Source organism: Trichosurus vulpecula, chromosome 6 (assembly GCF_011100635.1).
Source record: "Trichosurus vulpecula isolate mTriVul1 chromosome 6, mTriVul1.pri, whole genome shotgun sequence".
Taxonomy (NCBI): Eukaryota; Metazoa; Chordata; class Mammalia; order Diprotodontia; family Phalangeridae; genus Trichosurus; species Trichosurus vulpecula.
Window position 1 is genome coordinate 103,748,628 of NC_050578.1, and position 24,798 is coordinate 103,773,425.

General features: G+C 34.7%; 1 protein-coding gene across 1 annotated transcript in view; it reads left to right on the forward strand.

Moving 5' to 3' along the window:
* Window positions 1-24,798, forward strand: part of LRBA (LPS responsive beige-like anchor protein) — an 820,489-nt gene that overhangs the window by 769,107 nt on the left and 26,584 nt on the right. The window contains exons 49-52 of the mRNA XM_036763368.1: window positions 2,896-3,088; window positions 8,548-8,610; window positions 12,399-12,554; window positions 18,202-18,369. Of these exons, the coding sequence (XP_036619263.1) occupies window positions 2,896-3,088; window positions 8,548-8,610; window positions 12,399-12,554; window positions 18,202-18,369 (580 nt within the window). The remainder of the gene's footprint in view (window positions 1-2,895; window positions 3,089-8,547; window positions 8,611-12,398; window positions 12,555-18,201; window positions 18,370-24,798) is intronic.

The following is a 24,798-nucleotide window of genomic DNA, read 5'->3' on the forward strand; positions in this document are numbered from 1 at the left end:
TTATGTAATAACATGATTATAATATATAATAATTCAAGACAAGATGGTCTGTCCCTGATCTATGGCCACTAGGCTGTGTGAGTATAGAGGTGGGGGGGGGGGGCGGGGAATGTGAGAGATTTTGTGAAGGAAATAGAAAGACTTGGCAACCGATTGAATTGTGGTAGGGGGAGGTAAAGAGGAAAGACTACCTTAGAAGTTGTGAATATTAATGACTACAAGAAAGAAGATACCCTCAACAGGAATAGGGAAGTTCGGGAAAGGGCTAGAATGGCCTTATTATACAGAGAAGGAAACTGAGACCCACATAGGTTAAGTGCCTCATCCAAAGTCACAGCTGTTACATATTCAAGGTGGAATTTGAGCCTTCATCCTTCGATTGCTAAGACAGTGCTTGTTCTGTTATTCCACTTTGTCTGCCCTTCAGAGACCTATCTCCATGGTAAGATGACAAGGTTTATCCTTGGAAACCTCATTCTACCAGTTGTCCCACTAGTCTAGCTGCTTGCAGCTATTGCTACCAGTGCAGGGTATGCAGAAGGGATGGGAATAGTGCTATTCGTGTTTTACATCTTGAGCATGATAGGATATGCAAGACCATTTACTATAGGGGCCACATCCAGGAGAGTGCATTGAGGGGTAAAGGGCAGCTCATGATAAAGGTCAAGAAGATAGTTCTAGAGTTCCCTTAGGAAATGACTTGTTCCTACTGGGCAACCAATAGCTGGCATACCAAAGAAACTCAACAATGTAAACAATATGCTCCTTCAACTTTCAGGAGATTTAAGCTTGTTTGTTTGTTTTAAGCACAAATATTGGAATTAGTTTAAAACATGCTATTTTCTAGTGTAGTCCATCAAACTAGATAAACATGCATGAACTTCCTTCCACTGAGATGTTTTATGCATGATTTATATTATGCTCCAATTTTCTCATTAGTAGCGTATGCAAATATTTTGAAAGTATCTGACTTAGGGCGTCTCGCAGACCAGTTCATAGGTCATGTTGTTTACTGTTGATTATTTCTTATCTGTGGTTGATGATGCAATTTCATAATATTAATTAAAACAATTTTGGAATGCTTGTTTTCTATGACATTAAGAAATAAGAATTTGCATTTTGGGAGCAGAGTTTTTAAAAGCAGAAGTGTGTTTTCATTTTATTTACTAAAGTTCAAATTAGGGTCCTCTGCCTCTGCTGTGAATTTAGCAGAAATTAAAGTTGCTTCGTGCTGTGTTAAGTGCCTAAGCCATAATATACACCAGGTGTAGTAATTAGCAGCCACACGAAGGCTGCCTATTTGTCTGGGTCTGCTGCTGTTGCTGTATCCCCCTGTGTTTTCACACCATCAGATAGTTGGATTTAATTGAGGCCACATCAGATGAGGCATTACTGACACCTTTAATTGAATGAGCATCCAGGGAGGATTAACTCATAATATTGATTGGCTTTTAGCCACTTGCTCAGAAGGGTGTCTGGGTAGCTTATTAGTTGCCTTTATTTACACCTTTATGCAAAGAGTGCAAATAGGAATTCTTAGTGCAATATGTTTTTCTAAGTACTCTTAATAACTTTTTTAAAAGGACTGATAATAAAAATGCAAATGCATTTAATTTTTTATTAGCAGTTCTGAATAAATATTTATTAAATGTATGCATTTACACATTCACACATACCTGGTGTATTGAAATATGTCAGTAGAAAGGCAGCCAGGAGAACTTCATCAGACTCTTTCTATTCTTAACAATTCTGATCAGATTTTTAAAAGTAGATGTGGAAGGAGAGAGTGGCTGAAAATATACTGATAATGTACAGCTCACTACTGCCAAATAAAGCTGACTAGTTTGTACGCTGTTTTATGCTGTGTCCTGGATTTTGACATAGAAGTTGGAGTAATTTTCCAAATCCTTAGCAGATATTAAGATTTTTATCGATAGTAACTATGAAAATAATCAGTGTTGAGTTATCAATTTCAATTACTATCAAGTGTTCAAAGGAGAGCTTAAAAAACCCAGGAACTTTGTTTTGTGATGGGGGCAGGGGTAGGGTGGTGGGGTGGGGAGAGATGTCATGTAGGTGTTTCTCTTTACAATTAACTCCTACAAGAAGAAAATACATTTGCATTATAATAGGGTAGTGTTTATGAGTATGTACACTATATATATTGTCTTTACTAGTCTATTTAATTATACTTTGCTTTGAAACAAATTTATAATTAAGTTTGTGTGTTACACCTATAAGTTATTTCTTTGCCTATAATAATGTCCGTATGCCATCTAAATGTACTGTATGTAAATATATATGCACTATATATATATATATATATATATATATATACATATACACACACACACATACATACATGCATATATTTTTTCTTTTTCCTCTTTATTCTGTTTGTCAGAATCTCCATGCCAGCTCAATACAACCTTTGATGATTTCTGGGAATTTCCTTGACTCTTGCCTATTCCACATTTTCTTCAATATACTACCTCAGTAGAGCCAAAAGATGGCTCTTTGGCAAATAACAGGCAATTGGAAACTGTTTAATAAAAACTGCATAGTCTGTCTCTCTAGAATATGAACCAGAAAGCTTTCTAACATTTGAGGGTTTTTGTTTTGTTTTGTCTGATCCAGTGGTATGGATGAAGTTTTTCCCACTTAAAATCCATTATTCCAAACAGAAAATTTCAAAGATCATAATGTATTTTTAAAAATAAAACCAAATTCCTGTTTCCTCTAGCCTCTCTGATGCTTTCACTTGCAGCTGCTAGTAGTGCTTGCTTGTTTTAATCTATTCTTCCCCATCTTTTCCTATACCCTCTCTCTTTTTCTTGTTCTCTCCTTGTTTCTTCTTTCCTATGTATTTGGGGTCTTGTCATGTCTACTCAACAGTATCTCCTCCTGCAGAGTCCATTGATGTTCACAGACCAAGCTCAGCAGGATGTTATCATGGTCCTAAAGTTCCCATCCAACTCCCCTGTCACTCATGTAGCAGCCAACACCCAGCCTGGCTTGGCAACTCCTGCTGTGATCACAGTCACCGCTAACAGGCTATTTGCTGTGAACAAGTGGCACAACCTTCCTGGTGAGTATAGAAATATCATCTTGAGCTGGAGTAAACATTATAAGCCGTGTTAAAGAGTCACATCTACTTCAAATATTTCTTTTTCTTTCACAAAAGTTTAAGCTTTCAATTTGCAGACATTACTTGGACACATTGGCCTCCACTTGAAGAATTCTACCAAAGGTCTACAGTACAATTGCTGTTTAACTGAAAAATGTTTCTTGGCATCTGTTTTCACATATAGTACATATATACATGTATTCATATGCTTATATATGTGTAGAGACATAGAGTACATATATATCCACATATATATGCATGTATATGAATGAAAAAATTCACATTTATTTCACAAGTATTTATTGAGTTTGTGTTATGTGTATAGCAGTATACTAAATGCTGTGGGGTGAGGGGCGTATGAAATAAATAGAAGCCATAATCCCTGACCTCAAGGAGTTTATAGTCTGCATGAGGCCAGAGTTGTATATTCAGTCCCTCTACGAATCAGCTTTTCTTTGAGTAAAACAAACTCAAACAAAACCCCTCCCTTTCTATACTTGCATCCCAGCAAGCTTGCTCATAAATGTATGCCATTTTTAGAGGTGAAGGGAAGAATGGGCAGAGGAAGGGAAAGAAAGAAGGTAGTAAGGAGAGGGGAGAGGGAACTAGATTAGAGATATTGAATGGATCAGCCTGAACGTTGGGAAGAAAACAAGATATGAGGTGAATAACGTCATCTACAGAAGAACACATTTTGTCTTAATTATATTTAGCACTTAGGTCGTTACAGACATCTAGAATATCATATGCTCCAAACAAAATTGTGTTCTGTTGTTAAATGTAGGATGGTCACTATGACTTAAGGAATACAACATTATCATATTTGTCCAGATACTTTGTTTCTTTTACTTAAAGAAAGGGGAGAAGAAGAGAATTTAAATTTTCCTTGAAACCGTTGGCCTTTTATTAAGCTTTTATTTTAAGCAACAAGCTGTGCAGATGAGTTTAAATAGTCTCTTTAAATTGTGGAAACATCTGCAAAGCTTGGCAGTGTCATGCATAAAGCACTTCTTGTTAGAGTAACTAAAGTGATTGGAAAGATATAAAGTCTCTGGGACCGTGGCTTTACATCAAACTAAGTGCAAGAGCTTTTAGAATTGGATAGAACTGAATTGACATTAGAATAAAAACAAACAAATAGGAACCTAAGTATATATTCAATTAAAGGGCCCATCACTACAGATCCAGTGCTCAGCTCCATAATAAATATCATCTTTTAACCAGCTATTTGAATATGAAGCAAAAGTCATCTAAGCAACTACTTGTGTTGCCCAGAATCATCTTTGACATGAAATCAGAGTTTAAGTAGCCATATAGTATAAATATACCAACATGCTCATACATCTGAGTCAATCATATGGTTTTTTTTTTCCTTAATTAAGTGATAGGTCTAAAAATTAAAACCAAGATTTATAAGTTTCCTTAACTCTCCTAACCTGATCTTTTTTTACCTGTAAAAATAACAATAATGTTTACAAATATGTTATATACCGTCACTAGGCATAGAACTGAGTACTTCAGAGCTTTCCATAAGTTTCAAGTTGAGATTACCCTTCAACTCAGTTTCCTAAGGCCTTGAGGTCACTAGAGACGAGTTAGTTGGGGTGGGGGTGTGTGTGAGGAGGTGGAATTTAGATCTATTAGTGAAGTCCTTGAATGCAAATAATAGAAGAGACTGTTCACAGTAAAATTCCTCAGTGGAGCAGGAGTAAAGGCCTTTGTTGCCAGCTTCCTTACCTTCCCTATGGGGAATTGTGAAAAACTGCATTGGGAACCTGAAGTACAGCGGAGTAACAGCAACCGACTGACGATGAAATAGCAATAGCTTATATTTATGATATAGCACCAAAGAGTTTATAAAACAGTACTGAGAGAGAACAGGGCTATAAGTTTCAAAGTAGCTTAGAAAATTGTGAGCTTTAATGTGGGAAATTACATGATTTTATTAGGAAATATCAATTTAATAAAAGTGGAACAGTAGAAGTTGAGATAAGTAATGGAGAAGGTGGGCCTCAGAGTCAGGAAGATTGAGATAAAGTCTTCCTGTAGCACATACTGGTTGTACAGCCCTGGGCAAGGTGCTTTACTTCTAGACAACACTCAGATAATAATATGGAGAGCAGGAACTGACCTTTGAGGGTGCAGGAAGTTTCCCACAAGATATTTTCTATACCAGTGAAATTACAATTAAAAAAAATTGTTAAGGCAAGTGCCTATTGTACTTCTACCCAAGCTTCATAAGAGTTTTGCTTTCATAATTAATTGTGTGCATATATAAAAATATATTATATTTTTTATATTTTGTAATAGAATTTAATATATTTTATAGATATCTGTATTTCTGAGTTACCTATACTACATTCAGAAAGTTCCAACAGATGCAAAAGTACCATCTAAATAGTTATTCTCTGAGTCTGTAGATGCGTACTTCCTAGAATTTAGGAAAAAAGTTTTGAGAGTATATATCTAGCTGGTTTATAATTTATAGTGATACCATAGGTCACAAGAAATCCCATGGCAAAATATGAGTATATAATAACATTAGAGCAGTAAGTGACAGGGTAGATTATTGTTCTGGAATTTTAAACTATAATTTTTTACATTTTTATGCCTGTATCTATATTAATCAATCACACCATTCTAGTGAATATATGCTTAACATTAGTCAAAAGTTAATAAATATTTATTAAGCACCTACTAAGGGCCAGCAGGACCACTCAGCATGGCATGCCCACATCAGAGAATGTGCTGTACTCCATAAGCAAAGCAGAATTGAGACAGCTCAAAGGAAACACAGGATGTGCAAGTTTGGACTATTGGTGCCCAACCTGTGGTAGAGCATTCCGAGCTCTACTGGCCTGATCAACCACAGTCATATGCACTGAATCTTGACTGAAGCATAATGATGACAACCACAACCAGCCAACTATGGTCCAAGAACTCTGCTAAGTGCAGGTGTTATAAGTATGACAAAAGAAAGACAGTCCCTGCCCTCAAGGAGGGAAGACAAAACACAGAAGGAAGCTGAAAAGGGAGGAGAAGGTACTCAGAGAAAGTACCTGGTGAAGTCAGAGAGGTCTCTAAGTAGTGAAGCCAGGTGAGGTTTGAGCTGAGCTCTCTCCTGAAATGGAGATTTGGAGTTCATGCCCCTCTGCCCCCAGATCCATTGGAGAGGCCCAAGGATAGTGATGAGGGGAGTACCAAGGCTGCTGAGATCCTGCAGGAAGATGAAGTTATCCCAATAATGAGTTTACTGGGGTTTGGAGAAGTCAGTCAGAGAAGTCCCAGAATCTCCCCCTGAAGAGTTTCAGGTAAGAAATGAGGAAATGTGACCAGACCTACTTATAGTTATATTTAAATAGATCTTATCATCTCTGTTTACCTTCACGGGGTACAGAAAGGCTCAGTAACTCTCCCTTCAAGAAACATACTCTCACACCATACACTTTTAGTTTTACCAAATTTAGACCAACTATTGCTGTTGTGCACCCATAATTTCTGCAAGTAACTATGGCTGCTCCATTCAGCTTCTTCCTCTAGGTCAAAGTGTTCCATTGAGTAGGATCTTCAAGATCCATATGAATTGCCTTTTACTATTACTAAAGCTCAGTCATTAACTATATCTTGCCTTCTTGTACTAACATCTTGGCTCTGGTATCTCTGTGGGGCACAAAGTCTTAGTGAGTGATGGAGATTCTCAGGATCCATGAGGATATGTTCAGGTAGTATTAGAATGAAGGATTACTAAGCATTATAAGAAATGAGCAGGATGCTCTCAGAAAAACCTGGAAAGACTTACATGAGCTGATACAAAATGAAATGTACTGTGTACAAAGTAACAGCAATATTGTAAGATGGTCACCCGTGAATGACTTAGCTATTCTCAGTAAAACAATCCAAGACAACTCTGAAGGACTTACGATGAAAAATGTTATCCATCCCCAAAGAAAGAACTGCTAGTCCGTGAATACAGATTGAAGCTTACTTTTTTTAACTTTCTTTTTCTCGAGGATTTTTTAATCAATGTTTTCTTTCACAACATGATTAATATGGAAATGTTTTACATGACTACACATGTATAACCTATATCGAATTGTTTGCCTTCTGAATGTAGGGGGAGGGACAGGTGGAGAGGAAGGAAGGGAGAGAATTTGGAATATGGAATCATATAAGGCAGCATGATGTAGTAGATAAAGCGCTGCCTTTGTAATCACCAAATTGTGGGTTCAAGTCCCTTTTTCACATATATTAACCAAGTGACCCTGGGAAAATCACTTAAGCTCTCAGTGCCCCAGGCAGCTCTCCAAGACTATAAGTTTCAGGGCAGATCCAAAGCTGCATTGGGAGCAAGGAGGTTTCCTCACTGGAGAATTCCCTACATCAGTGAATCCACAGTTCCAATAAAACAAGCAAAAATGTAATGGTACAATTAAGAGGTCATCTTCATTTTCTAGTTGTGGTAAATGAGGCCCAAAGAAGGGAAAGTGACTTGCTGAATGTTATGTAAGTTGTTACTCACTAAACTGAGTCTAGAACCCAGATCTCTCCATCTGCTGACTCCCTGTCTATGCTTCTTTCCACTCCACCTTTAAGTCCACCACTCTTTATAGGGAAATGGTATATACCAAGCTCTTTCAAATTTGCAGAGCTAATAGTATGTCTGTATTATTCAAAATCATTTTGAGAACAAGTTGCCTATAGTATATATTGATTCTGTTTAATCTTCTACTTCTATTTTTAAATTGAAGCAAAAACAGCAAAATGTTAATAAAATTTTAAAACACATACATATATATGTATATGCATATATATGTATACATATATATATACACCAATTTGATTGTTAGAAATGTAACTCAGTCAAATACATTTAACAAAAACATTTATCTGCAAAATGGTTTTCTTTATTTTTTTTTCAGACTTTCGATTGATTGATTTTAAGTGATGGATGAAACATTCAATGTTCCCTGACTTGGAGCTTTCCCTTTTTCCGTCATAAATTGACATTTTTGCAGGTCCTTTGTGCTATAGCATTCAAAGATGCCTTTTTAGGAAATAACAAAAAAATAGTATTTGCTCCAGTCAGCAGATGGCTGTCACATTTTGTTTTCAGTGCTCTTTACCACTTAATTTTGTTTTGTTGCAGCATTGGAGGTTGCCAGTCAAGCATCTGCTCTAGCTTATGGCCCCGGACTGAAGCCACTGGTGATGGCACCCGTTCAGAACAGCGCTAATCTAAAATAAATGTTTAATAAACTGTCCATGAAAGCACCTGAATTTTTTTTCTTTAAATTTGATAACACTGTAAGAGATTTGGAGGGTTAGAAACCAATTGCACATGAGATTTGACTTAGGTATTTTTGCATGGTTTAAAATATGAAAAGTAATGCAGATTTTTTTTAATCTTTTGTGAATTCCAGCTCATCAAGGTGCTGTACAGGACCAGCCATACCAGCTGCCAGTGGAAATCGATCCTCTCATAGGTCTGTCACTTCCTTCTCTCTTTGCGATTCATTAAGCTCTGTATGGTGGCCCTGAAGTGTAGATTACGGTTGTTTTTCACTTGCTGGTTGCTGGGAATGGAATTTTCCTGATAAACCATTTGCATGCAAATTGGAATGCAATGAGCTGTGGCTATGCTGGTATTTCATCAACTCCCCCTCGTTGGTTTGCCTAATTTGAACAGGCCTAGGACGCGTGTCACTGAAAATTAATATGGATGCTGTAATAATGTGTGATTGAGAATGCGCATGAAGTACTGTCAGGATAATATTGGATCTTTTCATCACTCAGACTTGTTGATGAGCAGGAGCGAGGCACGTTATGATGAATCGGTGCACCGGTAATGTGATGGGGCTCCTTTGCTGGGGAAATTTTCATAATAACAGTGGGGTTCTTAGCAGCACTGTGTGGTGAAAAATAAAACCGTGGTGCCAGGGCTTCATCATTAAAGGAGATCAATCCTTTCTTCATAGACCCGCGGTACGGGCTGAGGGGATTAATGTGCATTCGCAGAGCAGTTTCAAAGTTGAAATATGTTGCCCCACCAATAGCAATGTTAAGATATTAGTATTCATTTTCCTGGGGCCCAGCAGCCCAGTAGATCACCATTGGAGGTTAAATAGGAAGGAAGGAAGGAAGGAAGAAAAGATGGATGGATGGAAGAATTAGAGAGGGAAGGAAGGAGAGAAGTCTACAAAGAGACCCCCTTTGAGATGAAATGCAGATTTGTTGTACATACAACATTGAAAAACAAATTTGCTCTTGTGCCTTTCATGCTTGGTTACTTTATATGTCCATATTAGCATTTTACACCCTTAAATGTTGCATGGTCACAGATCAAATGTGGTCTGGCCAAAACTTGTAGTGTCACATTTTTGCCTTGGAGACTATGATGAAGTAGAGAACGTGTGTATATAAATAGTTGGAATCTCTTTCCCTACCTACCTCCATTCAGTAATAATTTTAGAAATGGAAAAACTAGTATTTTCTCCCAAATTATGGGAGAATATTATTAGCACTAGCATTTGGATTCTTCTTCAGCTTCTCATTTGCCTAGCTCCTGTTGTTTTAAATTAGAATGTTACATGACAGCCTGCAATTCTGAATTGGGTGTTTTGTTAAAAATCCAAGTTGTTCTGTAGATCGCTTATCTTTTTCCTACCTTAAAACCTTTATTTATTTCAGCATAGGGCTAAAATGCTGCCATTTATAAATGGATTGTTATGATAGACTAGAGGGAATCTAACATGAAAGCCAACTAATTTATTAATTTTCCAAAATTCAAGCATATATCATAGAAGTACTCTGTCTACATGAAAGTACACATAATTCCAGTGGAGCCATTGACTTCTTTGCCTAAATCTTGGAATACCACATTAAATACTTTTCTAAAATTTTGAATCATTATAGGATATGTTGGGTTTTTTTTTTATTTGGAGAAACACAGAAGACCCTATTTTCTGAGTCATTTTAAATTTCTTTCTATTCTAGGTAAATGTAATATTTTATAGTAGTAGATTATTAAATCTAATTAGTTTAGACTAATTTAATTCATAATTTTGATATTTTATATATAATACAAATAATTTCAATTTAATTAAACTAAAAACTCAAATAGAGAATTCTTCTGTATTATCTAAGGTAGGCCTACTGTGAATTTTAAGTTTTTCATCATTATTTTATTTGCTGATCCCATAAAAACTTTAGTTTAACGTGAGAACTTGAAGGTTTTTATTTAAAATATTGTAGAATATGCATATGTCATTTGTACTACTGTAACCTCACCCTTGACCCCTATTTTGAATAATTGAGTTGATGACAGTGAGTTGTTATATACAGAAGTATTTGAAATAATGGAGGTCATGATGTTAAATTCCATATCTCCTCCAAGTGGGCATTTTATTGGTGAAAGTTCATTTGAATGTTTGAGAACCTTGAACCAATATTACATTTTTGTCATTTAGCCAGAGTTCATACTTGCTTATGACTGTTTAGAGCTTTCATAGTTTTCCAAAATGACTTGACCCCTGCCCACTGAAAGTTTGTATAACTAGAGCAAAGACAAAATAGGTGCAGATCTGTACAAACATTCAATAACTCTTATTTGGAATGCTAATTCTATAATAGTCAAGTAGAAAACACTACAAATTTTGTTTCTATTTCTTGATCTAATGGAATTGAATGGATTTGTATGGGACTGCTGCACAGAAAATGTATCTCTTGGACTTCCTCTTCCTTCAGAAAACAGCATTGCTTTTCCCAGGCTTCAGAGTTATGACTGAAGGTTTTTTCTCATCTAGCATTTTAGTCCCTGAAGGGAGGGAGGAGACGATCTTACCCCACAAAAATTCTTATATTTGTAACTACTACTGACCAACTGACTACTGACTCAGATGCTCTTGAAAGGCATCAGACGCCCCCATCATTCAGTAATAGTTATGAAGTTGTGATAGATGTTGGCAGAACTTTAATTTGAAAATACCTTCTTTTCTCAACACACTGTCCTCTATCCTTTACTCTCTCTCCTCCACTAAAAAACAAAAACAAAATACAAATCCCCCAAATCCCACATGAAACTACTGCTTTTAGTGAGTTGTATTTAGATTTACTTTTCCTGATTAGAGTTTTATATATGAATTTTTCACCTAAACCATTTTAGTGTTGAAGATGTTGTAGAATAGTTTGTCTTTGCTGTTACTTCCTGAGTCTTATCTCCACACCTGTGCTACACTCATCAACAGTGAATACATTGTGTTTTCAGAAACTAAAGACCACAAAAAGAATCTTAGTTGGAAAGGATTTTAATACTACCTTTTCATCTTATTTTGTTTCAGCGTCAGTTTTTTCTTCCAGAAAAAAAAGATCTTATTTGAATGGCAAAGTCAATGTTGAAACATCCTTTAGGATCATAGCTAACCTTATAATATCAAGGAGGGCTTATTGAGTATAATTTCCTTTTCTGATAATGGTACTCCTGGTAGTCTATTTTCAGAGGATAATTACCCTTCCCATGTGTCTCGACATCATTCTGTCTGCCCTTGTGCCTTCAGATAAACCCCAAGCCACGTATTCTGTAGCAGCTTGGAAACACTGTGTGCTAGTCACTCTGTCTTGTTTTATTGCTTAAATAAGGTTCAGGAAAATAGCAATACTCTCTGCTTCAACTTTTTCAATTACACATATCTTTAATAAATAGTCATTCTCCTCTTTCTTTACATGATGGTGCTCCTGTAAACAGGGGATTGGGATTGCACATCTAGTCAAATTAAAGACCCGTTAGAGCTAAAGTAGTACAAGATGCTGCGATATTTCACAGAATATGTGACATTTAAATTCTAATATCTTTTCCTTGTGACAAAATGTTAAAGGTAATAGTCTGTCACAACATGACTCCATTCTCATGACAATAGTTGTAATGAGATTGTCAGGAATACAAACCGATCTGTGATTTTGTGATTGTAATCTGGTTTAGACTTACCCAAGAGCTATAATGCATGTTCTGTAGATTGTACACTATTTTAAAATTGTAACGTGTTATTGTTTCTTTCCCCTAGGCAAAGACATTTTTGCTAGGATGTTGAATTTGGCTACTCACATTCTTGCAACAAATGTGTGCATTGGTGGGGGGAGGGGCATTGCCTTAAATGAAAGAACAAGTATTCTTGTATTTGAATTTATCACCTGTTCACACACCCCACAAATTGGTTGATTAAAGTATAGAGTTTTGTTGACTATACATAATTAGTTGTTTCTTTTTCATCTTCCACAGCTAGCAATACAGGAATGCACAGGAGGCAAATCACTGACCTTTTAGACCAGAGTATTCAGGTCCACTCCCAGTGCTTTGTCATCACTTCTGACAACCGCTATATTCTTGTCTGTGGTTTCTGGGACAAGAGTTTCCGGGTCTATTCTACAGACACAGGTAAATGTTATTTTCTTCGCCACTCAATTTTATACAAGTAAACACTGAAATGTTTGGAATATTTTTTCATATTCTTGCTTTGAACAAGTATGGTCTATTTGTGATTTGTAAAAAATATCAAATAAGAAAGAAAAAAACATACTGTTACTTTTTACCCCCTCCAAGGTATGATCACTGTAAGCCACTGTGAATTAACCCTTAGTATTTTTTTTCTCTTCAAAGATTTTTCAGCCAAAATGTATTTGCAGCATAGTTGATCATTTTTTGAAGGCAGTAGTTGTATGTAAATGGCATGTGCTTATGTATATGTATATGTATGAGCTTATGGGGAGTACATACATATCTAGTGTTTTCCCTCTTTTATTTTATAGAGAAGGTTTTTTGCCTCCTACAAAGTCTCATTAAGCATACCTCTTGGGAATCGATTTTTCTTCTCCTTTACCCAGTTCTGTGTAGAATCCTTCTAAAAACTACACCATCATGAAGAAAAGTAGCTGACTCCTGCTTTTATGCATGACAGGAGCTCTTGTTAAGATAGCATAAAAGTACCAGCCCATATTTTCATTTGCATGCATCTGCCTAAGGGACACACCACTCTCAACTATATTACCCCATGAGAACTAATATAATGAGTTTTTGTAGAGCTTTGCATATTAGGTAAAAGAGTTTCTTCCAGGATGAAGATCAACATACTGAGAAACTTGTGAAATCTAGTTAATTTCTAGTCTGATATATTTTAAGAGCCTCTAGAAAATAATATAAGATTAAAACCTTCCTAATAAAAAGAATAAATATCATGTGCTTTCCATTTTTAGAATAATGAAATATTAGTGGCTATGAAGTCATTGGTGCATACCAACTGGGCTAAATGAGTGCCACAGTTCCCTCCATATCTGTGATTCTGTGAAATATATAATAGACATATGCTGCTCAAATGCTAAAATTGACATTATAATCTAGTAAAATCTTAGAATGTTTTAGGAATATAGTGTTGTGTTTAATTGAAATTTTTGGTTACCTAGAAGTTTCACAGATGATCCTTTTTGTTACTACTTTGTTGACAATCTTTCTAAAATATATTTTCCTAGTTTATTAAATAATTTATTAAGAATATAATCTTTATTATTCAGATCTTAAGCTTCCTCAGGATCATCATTCTTAATCTCAATTAAGAAATAAAAATAGGAGATTGAAATAATTGTGTGCTAACCCTTAGGCATACCCTAAAAGTTGTTTTTGTGACCGGTTTTGTGCTTTTGTTTTCAATACTAAATTGTTCATATCAGCTTTTTTTCCCTTAATCATTTTCTAATACGGACAATGCTGAGGGCAAACCTGACTCTTTCAAAGTTTATTAGGTTCTGCATAATTGAAGTTTTGCTAGAACTTGCACCCGTTAGCTTCCTCAGAAATACTGTATAAGTGACCACTTTTTCACAAAATATTCCCATTATAATACATTTCCTCTGATTTACATTTTTAGCCCTCCCTTTCTTAGGGCAGTGGTTATCATTCTGGCATGATCTGACTTTGCATTTAATTCAGTTGTATGTCACCTTACAAACTCTACTCTTGAGATTATGTATGATGCTTGGGAGGTAGTATTAATATTAGTAAATGTTATGTTACTGTTTTAAAAATAAGGAGGTTGGGAATATATAGGGATAAACAGCCAAAGAAACTGAAGGGGGAGCCTCAAAGTGGCTGGCTAGTTGTCATTAGGTTATGTGAGTAAATTGTTACTCAGATATAAATGATTCTAAAGTGAATTTAGTTGGTTTTGTTGAAGTTTAAAGTTAGAATTATAATAAATCTTAAAATAGTAAAGGTAAGGATAATAAAAGGCCCAGGTTTTCTTCACATAGTCATTGCCTGTCATAGTCAAAATTTTAAGGACTTTGATTAGTTTTGTCAGAAAGACACCCTGTTTTAGAATTCTAAATCCATTATATGTCTCTAGTATACAGGGTGTCCCAAAAAGTCTTAGTGTAGTGTTAAGCTATTAAAACTAAAAATGATTTAAAATGATTAAACTAATAGCTTAAAACTACACTGAGATTTTTGAGACACTTTGGGACATTGTGTCTTGTACTTTCCACCCTTACCAAAAACAAACACAGCTCTAAGTCTTTATCTCTGTGGAATTTTTAATCTATACAGATGTGTTACTTTAATGTGTTCATTAACAGTTACTTATTTTCAAAATTCATTTGGATGGAGCTGATCTTGCCCCAGAAGATGAGGAAACAAAATATTTATACGTTTCAGAAAAGTCTATGAAGAAATAAATAAAAAACTTTTTCATGCTTTCTTTTTGGTTTCTTAATGTCCTGTGGACAAAACAAAGTCTATTGTAGGTTTCACTATGTTATATCTTTGTGTTTTGTTTCTTTCACTTTTTTATGAAAGCAAGAATATTATAGTTGAATATTTTCCCCAGGCTTGGCAGAGGAGCAAGGGGAAATGATTCTGTGATCACTAATGTATAATGGCAAAGCTATCACAAGTGTTGAATTCAATTATATTTTAGCACTTTTTAAAAAATCCTTCCCTTGTTAGATTTCAGGATTAAAAAAAAATTTAGTAACAGGAAATTCTTTTAATGTAAATCATGTTTCCTGGGCACAACAAGTACGGGAGAGGCAACGATAAAACCTTCTCCCAGCAATGGGAATTATTTTCAGGCAGCCTTTTAGATTCAGTAATTCAGGATCCTGAGCTTGATTTTTTTTTTTATTTGTAGCACAGCTGTCAAATAAAACATTAACTAGAAAATGTGTTCTGTCAAAAAAGGGATATCCTAGTGCTTATGGTACTATTTGACATTAGTGTGTCGAGAGGCAGGCTTGCATTAAAGGAAACAAAAAAATGTTGCAGAACTCTTATGAGATTATCAGAAAATAATTTATGAAAGAGAGCAGCAAGTATTGATATGCTAAGATTTATTTGGGAGGAGTGAATTTCAGCCACACCACTAGAACAAAATAAACTTGAGAGGAAGGCCGTTAGAGGCAGAAAAGGGAAATACACAATAATAATATTTTCTATATTTGGACCTAAAGCATAAAATAACTCTGTCAGATAATAAGACTGATGAGTTTAAATACCTAAGCCATCTTGAAATTTTTCGCAACTTAAGGAGAAAATCCTGATAACTATACAATCATAATTAAGAAATTTTGCATTTTAACAAACTTCTCCGCTCATGAGTATAAACTGTTTGAATGGTGAAACTAAAAAACAGTTTGCAATATCACAGTGTATCTGACTTTGATACAAAAGAATGGTTTTTCTTAGTTTGAGAGTGCAATAACTTTGTTTCCAGTGTGTCATCCTCTGCCACTAGAGGATGAAGTTCATGTCCAAATAACAGTGTCCATTTCAGCAAGGTAAATAGGCCGTTTTCAGCTTTGGGCACTTGGATTTGCCATGCCCTTTGCATTTTGAATACAGAGCTAGTAGTTATACCTCCACACTTGTACTTTGGTATAAAACAATAAGAGGTTGATTAGCTGGCAACTGTTACCTCCTCCAACTCTGTGCTATGCATACTTCTGTAGTGCAGGGACAGGCCAAAGTCCTGGCATTGCTGAAGAGCAGATAAACTAGAGGAGCAGCAAGCATAGACCTTACAGGCCATTGAGTTCAGTCCCTTCTACTTACAAATGAGAAAACTAAGGTATAGAGTGGTTAAGTGACTTGCCCAAGGTTACATAGCTGCTAAGTGTCTGAAGTGGGATTTGGACCCAGGTATTCATGTCTCCAAGTGCAAAATTATTTCAGTTGTATTTGTTCTAATAAAAATATGATACAATATAGTGACATTTATCACACCTTATAAGTACTATTTTTTTTGCACTCTTTCATGGCTTCATCTTTGCTTTGTAGTTGTGATTGGTATATTTTATTTTCCCAGCTCAGATCTGGAAAGGGTAGGGACCGTATGTGTCTTCCTGTTGTACTTTTCAAGAACTTTAAATAGTGTTAGGATCAAGGATCAGAAATATTCTAATAAGTGAAAGAAAAGCCTTTTTAATGAAAAAAAAAACATTTTTAATACATGTTCCCACTTTCTATTCTCATTTGAATCAGAATTAAAATAAAATCTGCAGTTGGAATTTGTTTTTAAGGCAAAAAAGTAATAGTATCAATTTAGAGACCATTGTAATTAAGTATCCTGAAAATTCAGGAAAGAGTTTTTGATCTTGTATGAATATTTAAAAGCGACTAAATATTCCACTAAAGTGGAAACATTCTCCCCCTAAATTACAGCATTTTAAAAAAAAACATATAATTAATATGGTAATTTGAAATTAAAGTGGATACCGTTTAAAAACTTGGGTGCAACATTGTTCATCACGAATTAAATGTTTTCATTGTAGGAGCATTAGTCAACTAAACAAAGTATTTAGTCATTTTCTTCATTTTTCCCCCTATATTTTCCTTTTTTCTGTACTTGATTTCTAAAACTATATCCTTCCTTTTAGTAGCCTCATGGGTTTAAATAAAATTTAAGACATCAAAACACATCAAAAGTAATCATACTTTCTTACTAATACTTATTGGCAGCTTGAATATATGAATGCAGCAGGTACAAGTCCTTGCTTTTCATAGAGCATGGATTTCACTTGTGATAAGCTATAGTTTTTATCAGCTCTGCATGTATATTAAGCGATATTTTGTAAGCATGAAGGCTTTCTTCTTGTGCCCTTGAACAACATTTCTGGGGCCCTGCTGGAAATTTTATTCAAATAGAAACCCATGGGGATATTAATACATTAAAACACTCTTTTGAACATTAATTTATTTATTTTAGGAATTTTAGAAGTGAGGCTGTCTAGTGGGAAAATGGTAACTAGTGAGATTTAGACATGGAATGGAGGGGCTGCTGTAGTGATTTAATTTCCTACAAAATTTCCAAAATTATGTGCCAGCTTGTCTGGATAAATGCAGGCCAGTATTTGTGTTTGTATATGTGTGTGTACATATATACATGTCTGTGTGTATGTATGTATGCACGTTTTCATACACATGTATATTTTAACATACTCTATGTATATCCTATACATGTTTGTGTATATACACAACACACACACAAACACAACCTTCTGCAGTTTTATTGAGGTTTTCCCTCTTCCCACCTCATTCCTCCTCGCTCTCCCCCCGAAAATTTACCTTTGAATAAACAGCTATAAGTTTGTTTTTCATCACTGCCTCTATGGAATGAATTTCAGCCATGTAAATAATTAAAAAAGCAACAACAGAAATGACCCAACTAGTCTAGTAATCTTTAAGTTCCTTCTTTCTCCAAATTTATGTAATTCCAGTATGTAAATATTGGAAATATTCCCATATGACCTGTTGCATTTAAATGTATCTATTATCTGATAAAGTGCAAATGGAATTCAGTAAAGTAAACCCTTATTAGTCACAACTAATGGGAGAGGCCAGGCTAAATGAGTGAAAAGTCAGAATTACAAAATATTTAAGTTAGGCAATTTTGTGACTTTCTAAGACATAGAGAAGTAACATATTGAATTCTGATTCTAAACAGAAGTCTGCCTAACCTTGCTTTAATGAATATATAGAGATAAAATTTAATTAGTAGCAGCCATTTGTAGTCAACAATCAATCTCTTATATTTCAGGAAAATTGATACAAGTGGTATTTGGACATTGGGATGTCGTCACTTGCCTTGCCCGATCTGAGTCATACATTGGAGGAAACTGTTACATTCTCTCTGGGTCTCGAGATGCAACACTCCTCCTCTGGTATTGGAATGGGAAAAACAATGGAATTGGAGATAACCCAGGCAGTAAGTACAACTTATTTTACCAGAAAGCTTTTTATAAGTGGCTGGTAATAAAATTTTTACTGTAGATACCTTTTTCTTGTGATGAAGTAATTAAATTAACAAGTAATTTTAATTTCTCAAGGTTAAATTAAAGAAGGTCCAGGTAGTCTTGTTAAGATTGTGTGACCTCTAATGACTAACACACAAGGTTAAAATCACATTTTTGGGTTCCATGTTTCCCTCATGGTCTGAAAAGTTTAGTCCTAACTGAAAATAGCATTCCACAAAGGAAAATATAAATGTGTCATCAATTGACAATTACCCAGAATCAAAAGAGATACCACAAATTATTTTGTCTGCCAACTATTTTCAAGGAACAGATAAAAAAATGTAATTTTGGAGAAATAGGCCAGGTTTTTGCACAATCTGTGTAATAATGCGCTTTCTTTTATATATTAAAAAATAGAACTGGTTGTAAAAGGCCAATCTGGAATATTTCTCACTGACTTTTAGTTTTACAGATGGGAAATGAAAATGTTTAGCAACAGCCTTAAAATTCTTTATGAAACTACACTGAAGCAGTAAAACACAAAACGTGCAACCGTTTAAAAGTGTAATTCACAGAAGGCAAAAAAGGAAGTAGCTACCATTAAAACCAATCACACACAGCTGGGGAAAAGAAATGGCTTTTAAAAAAAACACATTAAGTAGTAGGAAAAAAACAATTAAAGGGACCACCTGAAAAATGAGAATTTAATTAAAATGATTATGACAACATTGAAGAGTTACTGCAGGAATAGCATATTAGATTTTTATTTCACAAGGTAGAGCATTTTAACTGCTCTTAAATATTTACAGTTTCCTAATTTAAAGCAAGTTGCAATTTATTTTGTTAGGGTAAGCACATGTTTCCAGGTTATTTTTACCCAAGTAGTTCAGTAGTACCTATTTATGTCATCTTTGTTTTTCAATTAGAAAACAAGCCACAACTTTAAAATCCATCTTATATCTCACTGACTTGAACAGATTGTGCTATGTATACTTTTGTGGAGATTAAATCTTTTGTAGGTGAGCAAATTCTAGCTACATTTTAAGAGATTCTGCGATACAGGTTTTTCAGATCCAATTCTGTTTACATAAATACACTATGGAAGTTAATCAATAGAGGTTGTATGATATAGTGCCTAAGCAAAATGTTTTCTGTGATGAATCGCAAATGTCTGCATTTTATACCAAATCAGGAGAATTCCCTCCAAATGTTAGGAGAATCAAGAATTTTAAAGTATTTAGGGCTGATAAGCAACACCATACCTCCATTTTATATGTAGTTGAAACATGTTAACCATATGTCAATTGGTTTTTTTCTCTGAGCATTATTTTGACTAAAAGTACGTTGTACTTGCTTTTCATTATTAACTTTCCTCAAATCTAATCCATTTTTCATATCCCCATCAGAAAATAATGCCTTAGAGTGTCATAATTACTAAACCTGTCACTTTGTTATCTATATCCAGATATTTAGGAAGCTCTTTAAGTATATCTAGTCTTACCTGTCTTAAACCAGTTTCATTGCCAGCACTGTATTGAACAAGGATGATGGAAACTGGTGATAGATGATGGTTTGGGGTTGATACCGTCACTTACTTTTAGCTGGCCATCATGTCCATGTGGGATTTGGTCATTCTAGAATGAAATCTGGGAAGTCCCTAATGACACATGGTTTACACTTTTGTGTCTCTAGGATTATTGTGTTTCACATCAATTAACTGTTGATGTCTTTCAGAAATGTAAGTCCACATAGTGAAATAAGAATTTCCAAACACTTTAGAAAGGAGGCTGCAATACAGTTTTTAAAAGGTGGGAAGGGGATCTTTACAGTGCCTTGTAAAGAACAGCATTGAAGAGCTAGAGACTTAAATTTGGAGTCAAACTTTGGTGAATAGAGTGTTAATGAATCAGGAAGACCTGTGTTCTAATCCTACTACAGACACTTAACCAGACTCATGTTTTTCATCTTCAAAATGAGAACAATAGTCTGTTGTACTTACCACACAAGGATATTATGAATATCATATGAGATCATATATGAACTTTACAAACTTCAAAGCGTTGTAGAAATGTCGTTTGTTATTGTTAAGAACCTCTGTTCTCACACTGAGAGACCCATTAGCCTAATCCGTAAAATAGGAATCACAATGATAATAACAGTGTTCCAGTCTGATAGTTGGAGAGTCAAGTCCTCTAAACCAATAGGTCACTTGGACAAATACCAGCCAAATTACTGTTACTTCTACGGCATGTTAGGCTCAGTTTGTGTAGAGAGTGGTGAATACTAACTCCTCCTCATGTTTATGTGGAAAAAGACTGCAGCAGTACAAGAGAGCCACGTTAAATGCTGGTAGACAGTAATGTATATTTGCTAAATTAATTTACTTAAAGTAAATTACATCCCTTTCATAAGACTGTAGATTTTAGAGCTTGAAGCGACCATACAGGCCCATCAGGACCAGCCCCCTCATTTTACAAATGAGGAAGGAAAGGTCCAGCAAGTTTAAGGAATTTGTTCCAGATTACAGAGGTGGCAGTTGGCAAGGCTGGGGTTCAAACCCAGGTTCCTGACTCCAAATTCACCAATTTTCCTACAGCATTATATTCCCATTCTGGCCTTTTAAAAATATCAGATGCCTCAATTTAATTTAAAATCATCATTTACTTTGAGGAATCAAAAAGAAAATGAAAATAAAACAAATATTATTTTATTTTTCTGTCCCAATCTATACTTCTTGAAAGAAAAATGACATTTTTATACTTTGAACTACTCAGAGATATTTGTGTAAAATTAATACCTCTTAATTGTGTTGATGGCACCACTGACAACTTCTGAAGACAGATTTTCAAATGAGTGTTTTTGCCAAATGAGTATTTTTTAACTTTTGTACATTTAGTCTATGTTTCTTCCTCTAATATCTAGTGTGTGTGATCCGAAGTATGTGTTTTTTACTAAATGTGAAGTAATAAATACATAGGCCAGAGATGCATATAATAACTTGTTAATAACTTGTTTTACTTAGACTATTGAGTTAAAAGTTTCCTCCCTTCCTACGTAAAAAAGCACATGAAAGAAATCTCTAGGCCTGTTGTTTTTCAGTTTTTTATAGGTTCTCATTCAGTTATAGAGTAGTTTTTCTAATTTGAAAGTCAAGAGAATAAGTCTGCTTTGGAAATTTAATTTTACTTACTCAGGCCATATGCCTCTCCTTTTTTTTTCATTCCTATCACTTCACCGTCTCCAGATCTAATACTAGTGCAGTTTGTAAAGTCGATAGCTTTATTACTGTTTAAACAAAAAGAAACAGAGAGAGAGAATGAAAAATAACATGCTACCCAATTTTAATATGTATATCATCTGGGCAAAGTCAAACTAATTCATATTGGGTAAGTTTTGTATATAACAACTCTAGGCTTTCAAAAAAAAAACAGGCTCCGCGTGTTTAATGAAATCGGCCTGTTACATTGCAAATACCATATTTTCACATCTACCAGAATTTTTTGTCTTTGAGTGATAATCATACATTATTAACTTCTGTGAAAAATACTTTTATAAACACATAGAACAATAAGCTATACGTTTAATTTATAATGTACTTATTACAAATTAATTAGAAATGGTTTCGATATATAAATGGAGCATCTCACGTTTGTTCTTCGTTACCAGTTATTTTTTCGTGAGGGAGAGTCCTGCCAGAGAGTGGCTTGCTCTTCCTGAGTAGCTCTTTTTTCCTGTGTTATTGAGGTCTATGTGCCATATCTCTAATTATTTTTTAAATAAGTAATCATCTAAGTTTTCACACTGCACTTCACAATATTTTAAGCATTGAAATGTCGTATACCTTATATATGGAAAAGTATAAAGTAATTGCTATTATTTACAGCTATTTCATGTATAAAAACACAAAACAACATAAACTTTGGTTTAAAGAATCAAAGCCCATTAATTATTTTAGGGAGTGAATGGGTGTGTGTGCATTTAATCCCCTGGTGATTAGTCTTAGAGACAAACGTCCATAGACTAAGTTGTGACTTAGATTTGTGTGCACATTATTTCAGTGAAGTAGTTTTCCATTTGCACATTCTGGTTTTGATTTGATTGAAAGGTGGCATTTTATTATTTTTTTTCTTTGCAATCAGACATGCTAATCTATGTCAGCTTTCTGCTTTATGAGAATGGCGTCTGCTTGGGAGAAAAAAGAGCAACTATTTTAGTTGTGTTTTTTTTTTGTCACAACATGATTCTGTTCCTTAAAAAATATTTCAGCACCATTAATTAGAAAGAAGGTTTTATTAACCATAAGGCTAGAAAGAACAGACCACAGAGCTGTTTTTTAAAGTACTGTATGATATAGCTGCCTGTTTTTTCTCTGTCTAAAACTTCATTTTGTTGTACTCTCATCAATCACTTAAGTCATTACCATAAGTCCTACTGTTATTAATTTTACCAGTATCCCCCTAATGAGACATTCCTCCTATAATTAAAAATGAATTCTAACTTTCAGGCATTCTAAATTTTTTTTTAATGAATTTAGAATGATCTTACCATATGAACATAAATACTACCAATATGCACATGTACCGCACATCAACTGTGTGAGAAAAGTGGTGGTATAATATGTCCAGGTGTGAATTATTTACTAGGTACTTTGGTGTATGTGCTTATGCATATGTATATTTCTGTGCACATATACAGAAATTATGTGCTTTTTATGGTAAAACATAATATCTTTCACTGAAGCTACTGATAAATCCTTATTCTTTGTCTTGCCAAAAAATGGCTGGATAGAAACTAACCATTACTACTGTATAGAAGTAGGTGTCTTAGAGCACCATCTGCTGGCCATCACTGGGAAATTAGTGCTGCTGATACCTGGGGAAATCTGCTAAATCAGGTGTGCATGTAAAAAAAAAAGTTGGCATACAAAGTATATTTTGTGTGGAATAATATTGAAATTGCAGTTCTTTGTGTTGTTGTAGTTATATTTACCATTGTAAAAATAATTATTTTTCTGTTTTGCAGAATTATAACCAGGTATGGTTTTATTTTATTTATAAATATGGAAAATTATATTTCATCCTTGACTCAGAGGGAAAGCAAGTATTATATGTGCATATTTTTCAAAAATGTACTAAAAATAAACGGTTGTAAGACTGTGGGTTGGTTGCACTTCACTTTAGGAAAGGAGTTAGAGGCGACAGCCTTGTCCAAAGGACTTTATTCCAGTTTGTACTAATTGTGTTAGATGTTTTGTGATTTTAACAAAAGGCTACGAAGCACGTAGCAGGTTTTTGTGCCAGAGAATATCCCAGACACCCTCATCCACAGTGAGGTTTGGTTCTTGACCTGTCTCTTTAAAGAACCAAGTGTGCATCATAGCCATAGCTATAGTTTCCCTTGTAGCGTTAGCATGTCTGTCTTGGGGCTCTGACATCAAGCCAGATATGCTGCTTTCTTCCCTTGAAGAATTCCACAAGTTGGTGTGTTGGCAATATTCAAGTTCAGGTGTCACAAAAACTGTATGCATGAAATTCTCCAGAAGGTCTAAGATGGTTAGTGCTCGATGATGTAATGCAGGCCCTCAAGTTCCAGGCAAAACAACTCTATATTTACTGCTTGGAACTAAGAGTAGATGTGGTAAAAGGAATTATATTCATATGGTAAATGAATACACCCTTAATGCGCACCATATGCAGAGTGGTGGGATGATGTACCAATATATCATATTTATTTACCTTGTTTAGTTGCAGAAAAAAAATGACTATACCATTCTGCCCTTAAGTTGTAGCTATATAACTACAAGAACAGAGGAACTAATGATTTATGTTCTAAATTCGACACTTTGTCTGACTATCTTCATATGCAAACATTAATACTGCAGAAAAAGTTGTATAGTAGATTCTTTATACTCACACTGGAAATTTAGTTTTAAAATATTTCGGGATTTAATCTAAAAAAATTAAATAGCAAGGTATAAATTCTCTATAGTCCATTTAACAGTGTTTTTCAAAGACTCTCAAATAGAAAAGTGTGCTGACCATTCATTTGACTGTGAGACTCCAAATTCAAAATGTTTCTTTCTCTTTTGTGGGGGTGGAGAAAAGGAAGAAAAGAAATGGTAAGAAGGTAACCTATCCATTATAAAATCTGGAAAATAAATGTGACAGTGTCTCCCAATTTTTTTAAAAAATACAAACATTTACAAGTTAATTTCTTCAGTTTCTAGACTATTACCAATGGAATATTCAAATGGGGTTGGTTTTTTTTTAGCCAATTTTCTGCAAAAGGTCATATATAGAGTTGTTTTGATCTTATAATGCTTGCCTAGAAATACTTTTCTCAGGGATCTTCAGTTAACTTGAGTTATAACTACTCCCTACTACCTACTGCTGCTGTCATTA